Below are 6858 nucleotides of genomic sequence, written 5' to 3' on the forward strand. Positions count from 1 at the left end.
GGTTTTGGCATGGAAAACCTCAGAATTTTGTAGAAAATGAGAAACGGCACAAACAAGACTGAGACAGACAGTGCTTCTACCATCTCTGTCCTGTTTCTAGTTTAATATGGACCTGTACCTATTGGCCCAAATAAGCACTCTAGCCCATAATCTTAGCACGCGATTCAAAAACACACAAGCACGGTAGTGAAGTGCTTTAATATACAATCAGTAAAACTTTGCAAAGTGCCATTACATACAACCTAGAAAACTTCTCCCAACCCAAAGTGTGCACACGTCACCAAGCAAGCAAAACCATTTTCGCGGTTGACCACAGTGCTGTGTTAAACCCTGCTTAAATACGTTTCCAAACAGCTCTCTCTCTAACGTAGTATTCACGTGACCGAAAAGCCAAAAAGCACAAGCTTTGCTTCCGGAGTAACCATTCACAATAACGCAGTTGATACGGTACACTGGGAGTGAAATTTCGACGCAAAGTCGTCCAATGCAGGCGGCCTGTACACCTCCGCGTACCAGTACAACAGCGAGCGCGAAAGACGCCGTGAAAGACGGAGTCTCGCAAATGCGGCGAATCTTCCAACCGTTCACGCTTCTAGCTTCTAGCCAGCGCCCGTCCGCGGTGGCAGAACATGTAGAAGGACGGCCGGTTTCCGAACGTCTCGAAGGTCTTGCTCTCGAGTTCGACCGTGGCGCGGACTTCCTTGAAGTCGCCCGCGATGCACATGGTGCCGTACATGGTGATCAACAGGCACAGCACGCTCTGGAAGATGATGTCCAGCGGCAACACCGTGAAGTCCTGCTCGGTGAGCCGCAGGTAGGACCGGTGTTGGGCCGCCGATATCGCGGCGTGCACCAATCCCACGATGCCGAGGGTAGCCATGAGCTTGGGCGCCTTCGAAGGCATGGTTTCGACGCAGCAAGGTTGATTTGCACGATAGGATGGCGCCTGACCGCAGCTTAAAACTACGGTGCTTGGCTGCAGAGCTAGTCAACCGCCTAGTCACAGAACATACAAACGGAAACCCACGGAAGCCACGGAAGCCTCCATGCACGGAAGTACACTGTACACGGAAGTCACGTCAACGCCATCTTGGTTGCGCAAAATATTCATTGGTGTCTTTAGTTTCGCTAATATATTGTACCTGCTAAATGTTGAACCTTATTCAATTTCTGTTTTTAAAGAGACTTGATAGATGAAGTGTGAGCACAATAATAATCCACTGATCTCCGTGTAATAATCCAGTGAACACTTGCACAAAATGCGCTAGGCGGCTCTGTTTCAAGTAACACAAAGCATCAAGCCTTGTTCACATCAGTCAAAGCACCTCTCTATAAATTTTGCTTCAAGGTCTTTGACATTTGTCATACCTCTAGATAATTGTGCACCAGCGTTGCCTGGGAGAGTATTTCGGCCGCGCGTTAAAAAAGTGCGGCCGGTGCGGCCCTCTGGCGGGGGTCTGGCCGTTGCCAGGCAGCGAGACCGGCGACGAGACGGAGACGCCATAGAGTAACAGAAAATGACAAGAGTGGACACACGAGCCTATAAGCGGCGGAGCTACGCAGCTTCACGCCAGCCGTTAGACGGCAGCACGTCACTCCCTGTTTCCAAGAGAACGCGCGTACTAGTTATCCACTGCAGTACCTTTTCTGGTTCACGATACATCTACTTGTCTTTGTCAGACTATGTGGCTGCGGCAGTGGCTTCCGCTGGCTCGTAGTGCGGCTCTAAATCCGTCTTTATCATCTGCGATTGGACAGTTCGAAATCATCGATTGGTAGCTGTCATGACCATATATGGTCAGGGATTGCCGGCATGGCAAGACGACGCGGCATGAGCGGCGACGCATGTGAAATTCGCTGGGATCGTCTGCCGGGAACTCACTCTGTTTGGCGGCTGCTTGGTAAGAACGCCTTCATTAGGTTCTTTTTTCCCTTCATTACTTTGCAATGTATTTGTCGCTACAGCTTTAAGTTGACATTTGACGCACTTTGTGTTTTAGCGCCGAAAGCTTCTTTCTGCTTCACGCTTCGCGTATGATGCTCGTGAACTGCTTTGCATTAAGAAATAGCAACTTGAAATGCTGTGCAGCACGTTAGCGAAGAAATCGTTTCTTGGCGCCAAAAATGAGTCGCCGCTTGCGTCGTAAGGTTTTCTTTGTGCATTCAATGCCGTTACACGCAGTTCTAATTCACTGCATGGGTGTGCAAACGTGTGAAAGAGTGCAGTTGTGCTTAGAATCGTTATTTGTGGTATTCACAGTTTGCTTGACGCCTATGTTAAGAGCCGAATAAGAGAGAACTTGAGAAATGAGAACTGTGTTCGTTGGCCGTGGCTACGACGTAATATTCTCGTTAAATACTGCCTCAGTAGTTCATGCACCGAAGGTTGCTTTGTGTTCACTGCGGCAACTGCTTGAGACTGTTTTTCGCGAAAGGGCGCTGAGAAGTGCGTCGGAGACAATTTGCGCGAAGGCCAGAGAAAATACGGTAAACTTTTTTCTCTTTTTCCAGGTCATGCCGTCCGGAGTCAAGTACTACGGCAGCTACTGCTGCGCTGCGTGGTGCAACGACTAAGTGGTTCAGGATTCCGCGAGACGACAGGTAGCCCTTTGCACCTTTCCAAGATGTAATTTTGAAGTTGTGGTTGTCATTAGCTAACTATCAAAGTATGTCCGTATCTTTCGCACTATTTTGCCGTTCAGCTAGTTAGTGTTTGGATGGTCATACATATTCTTCATTCGCTTAAATCGAGTGGCCCCTTTTCTCTCTGAAGTCCCCTTTTCCTCTGTGATGCTAATGCTGTCTTCTGCACATTTATTGTATTGTAAGAATTTTCTAAATATCGCCTATTTATTCCTACTGTGCAATTTCTCAACATGTGGCAGCTGTCTTGCATTGTGCAGTGCACCCATCTTTTGTATGTGCTTAGTGAGAATGTGACTTGAAATAAATGTTTCGTCTCTCCCAACGATTGTCATGTCTGCATAAACAATGGCATTGTGTGCTCGCCGCTCTGGCGGTGTGGCTTACACGAAGCTACTTATGCATGCAAGTAACGCGTTAAAAGAAAAAAAAATATATATATATATAACCCCCGAGACAATCACGCGAACAAAAGTGGTCTCGGGGGCCGTGTAATTTTACCTATAGCTAAATAATGGCCTCTGAGATTCGCATTTTTAATTTTTTTTTGCGATTTCTGATCTCTGAGGCGGCTGTTAGGATTCCCCACATCCGTTTGGTGCGCTGCGAACCCAAATCAGCCGCAGGGGCCTACGGGAGTGTCCTCTCTTAACCTTATTTATATTACTCTATGGAGACGCGTAGACGCGGTGGCTCCGGCCGTCGTATCGATAGTATACGCTCCCCTTCTGCGGTAGTGTTATGTTATTTCGGCAGAGTAAAAAGCTGGGCTTGGTGTTCCCTGACTACTGTGCGATGGAGTTAGGAGAGGCCAGGATAGACGCACATCATTATCTTTGTTTATAGCTAGCGTGCATGCTTGTTGACATCCGACCGTCAGTTCGTACGTGTTGCATATCGTGCTTTAATTGTGGTGTTAATTCTAATGCGGCCGGACTGCTCGCACTGAGCTTACAAGAGTGCCCCCTACCTCTAGGCCGCACACCTTGATTTAACAGCACTAACATTGTTTCATTTCGTTGTTGCTGCAAGCATAAATTCTGAGTGAACAAAGCAGTACAAAAGCGTGCACTGTCGGCGCAGAGCATTACGACGTTCGGCGACGAGTATGGCGAGTACGAACAAGGTTCTGTCTTCGGGAGAAGAAGCGGCGCGGCGGGAAATATGATGGGAATTCGCTAGAGCATATGGGCCCAACGATGACGGGCCGACCCCGAGTTTCGAGTGAGAGAGGCGTGTCGCCGCAACTGCACGACAAAACTCGTCGGGAAGAGAGACGTCGGCCGCCCAGCAACGAAGGGAATCCGATCCTGACTTGCGAGTGGCCAAAGCAGGAGCTCACGGACCGTTTAGCGGCGTCATATTATCATCGCTGTGTCGACAGCTAAAATAGTACTTGGTAAAAAAAAAACCCGCATTTCCCCGAAGGGGAGTATGAGGAAGTGCGAAGCACGGGCTGATGCTATGAGGCGGCGCGCACGACTAAACTGCAGAGCCGAGCGAAGGAGACGGCAGCGAGAGAGCACGCGCCAGCCGACCCACGGAGGTCTGGCCGTTTTTAAGTGCAAAGCACTTTCACTGATGATGATGATCTGTCTTCCGAACTCGTTCCAAAGAACCCGCAACGCGTTCAACTTGTTGGCGGCGTTGCGCACGCCCGAGATGGGGCTCAGGTTGTTGTCGAACCACAGTCGATCGCACACCGCGCAGCTATATCCGAAGCTGCGGTCCAGGAAGCCTCGCTTGAAGCGCGCGTCCGGCCAATCGAATTCGAGGGCCCGTGCTCGCTCGCGCATCGCGCGTCCCCGCGCCAGATCGGCTTCGGGGTGCTCGGCTCGCTTCGCACGCTTTCGTTCGGCGTCTCGCCGCCGGCCTGCATCACCACAGGCAATGCGCGGGGCGCGCGCAGCCACGGAGCGGAGGGCGGAGCGCGCGCAGTCACGTGGGGCGTGACGTCGCTGCGCCGTTGCTACAGACGCTCCTCTCCTCTGCTCGCGCCGTTGCTATGGGACGGCGGACACAGGGTCGCTTATAAAGTGCATTCGCACTTAAAACGCACCCCAAAGCCAAGGAAAAGGCACCAGCTCCGCAGTTTCATCAGTCTTCGCGACGCCAAGTCAGTGAAGCTGTGCTAAATTTTACCCTTGAATGATGCATTTGTGCGCTGTGACGTGCAGCTCATGCAGTCACTGCTTCATCGCAATGCCCACTGAATACTTTGTAATACCAAAGGAAACATGGCACTGCCGCAGAACCCAACGACACGCTCGTCCCAACGACGGTCGGAGTGCCGCCGCGGCCGCGTCTTCGTCGTCTAGGCAACCGCGACCGCCGCGCGCGGAGCAGCTCTGTGTACCACGTGACTTTTTTAACGCGCGGCCGAAATACTCTCCCGCGTTGCCTACCCATTGAAACCCACAAAAATTGACGACATGACGGTTGGCGACATCAGTTATTCAGTTCCGCTAATATTTGTCACTTACCAACATTATTTGATTTCAGCTTTTAAAAACGTCGGGTGCAATTATAATTGATCAAAATAATCATTTGATTCAAGTGAATCGCCCTATAACACAAAGAATCTAGCCTTGACCTCATTAGTTAGTGCATAACTCCATAACTCTCTACAGGTTTTGCTTCAAGGTCTTTACAACGTCATTTCTCCTGTGCACTGAGCCCACCAGTGTTGCCTAGTTTACACACGGAAACCCACGAAACCCACAAAGGTTTATGTCATTACCAATGGTTACGTCCATAAAGTTTTCTACAATACTCTATGGTTACGTCACCATGGTTTATCAAATACAATTTTGTTTCTCCAGTTTCGGTAGCCTTTTGTGGTTACAAAGCACCGGAATTTATTTTCTTTCATCTTTTAAATAGACTGCATACGTTAAGAGCAGTTAAGAGTGAGTGGGATAATAATTCAGCGACACGCATATCTAAATTTAGCTTCAAGGCTTTGGTGATGTCATAACTCCAGCGTACTGTGCACAGTGTTGCCACGCGATTTTGTCACCGATGCTACAGTGAACTAGAATATCTTTGTAGTGGCAAAAGCGAGGAGCTTCTCGTGAGGCTCAAAAAGCTGCCGCCGCCGGTGGCGCTGCAGTAGCTACCGCGAGGTGCTGCTGCGAGGAAACGAGTATTGCGTGGTACAACGCCGCAAACTTTTCTTTTTTCTACTGATGCATCGCTTGTGAAAACCATTTAGTTGCCGGATGACAGTTTCAGCACTGCCGAAGGCTTTTTATTTTGTTCTTCTCAGCAAAGTGAACTACAGGATTAATTTACCGGTCGGTTGTGGTGGTTGGTTGCAAAACTTTATTGAGGTACTGCAAGGCGCGCGTCAGCGTGGTTCACTTTAAAACTTGAAAACAATATATTCACACGATTTTTTCCCCGTTACTTGCGCAAAAGAAACCATGTACAAATCACGCACTTTATTTATGAATGAAATAGTACTTATGAAAGAACATGCTGTTGCGAATAGCCACAAAGTGTGTGATGATTTGACAAATCAAATAACTTTAACGCAATAGCGTTAAAGAGCTCGTTTCGCAGAAATTCCGATGTCAGCGGCGGCGACTTTGGCCGCTTGAAAAATTCGAGGCAGATGAAAATAAAGGAGCCAGAGGGCGTTCGCGCTTTGGCTTTCCTTGCGGCACAGTTTAGGTCTCTTTAGCGTGCGTTTCATTTTTTTCATTCAGGTTCTGAGCAATGTCTTCATAAGTGTCTCTACTCATTGCACCTGCACAAAGCATACAATGCCAAGTCTATCACTTTAAAAATATTTCTTGCTTCAAGAAGGGAATTTTTCCGTACTTCTCAGTACCATTAAAATAGCAGCTTGCCACAATGTCAATCTGCTGATCTAAGGTGAAGCTCACCACTTTCTCATGAAAAATACCAAAAGGCTCCTTTCTTGTGCGTATCGTGGCAAACACCAGGACATCCAGGTTTGGTGTGATAAGCTTCGTCCACAGCCTTGGAACATATGGTGAGTGTAGATGTAGATGTAGATCCTGTACAGCTGGCTCACACCCACTCAGGGGGATTGGCCAAGAATCGGGTAGCTTAGAAAAAATTATTTAAAAACTAGTAATGAGAATAATTTCCTATTTTGTTTAACAGAAAGATTTTTTACAAGTTAATTTTGTGAGAATAATAATTTCAAAAAAAAAGGAAAAAGGTGGGTGGCATTAATTTTCATCA

General features: G+C 48.3%; 1 protein-coding gene across 1 annotated transcript; it reads right to left on the reverse strand.

Moving 5' to 3' along the window:
* Positions 1 to 177: 177 nt before the first annotated feature.
* On the reverse strand, positions 178 to 1059 carry LOC119401476 (ER membrane protein complex subunit 5). Its single transcript, XM_037668313.2, has one exon. It carries the CDS (start codon positions 902 to 904, stop codon positions 593 to 595), a length of 312 nt encoding a protein of 103 aa, XP_037524241.1. The 5' UTR covers positions 905 to 1059; the 3' UTR covers positions 178 to 592.
* Positions 1060 to 6858: the final 5799 nt, after the last annotated feature.

The sequence above is a fragment of the Rhipicephalus sanguineus genome, chromosome 8 (assembly GCF_013339695.2).
Source record: "Rhipicephalus sanguineus isolate Rsan-2018 chromosome 8, BIME_Rsan_1.4, whole genome shotgun sequence".
In the NCBI taxonomy this organism is placed as follows: Eukaryota; Metazoa; Arthropoda; class Arachnida; order Ixodida; family Ixodidae; genus Rhipicephalus; species Rhipicephalus sanguineus.

Excerpts from the sequence above, each read along its gene's own strand:
- LOC119401476 (XM_037668313.2), bottom strand. The coding sequence starts at position 904 with ATGCCTTCGAAGGCGCCCAAGCTCATGGCTACCCTCGGCATCGTGGGA.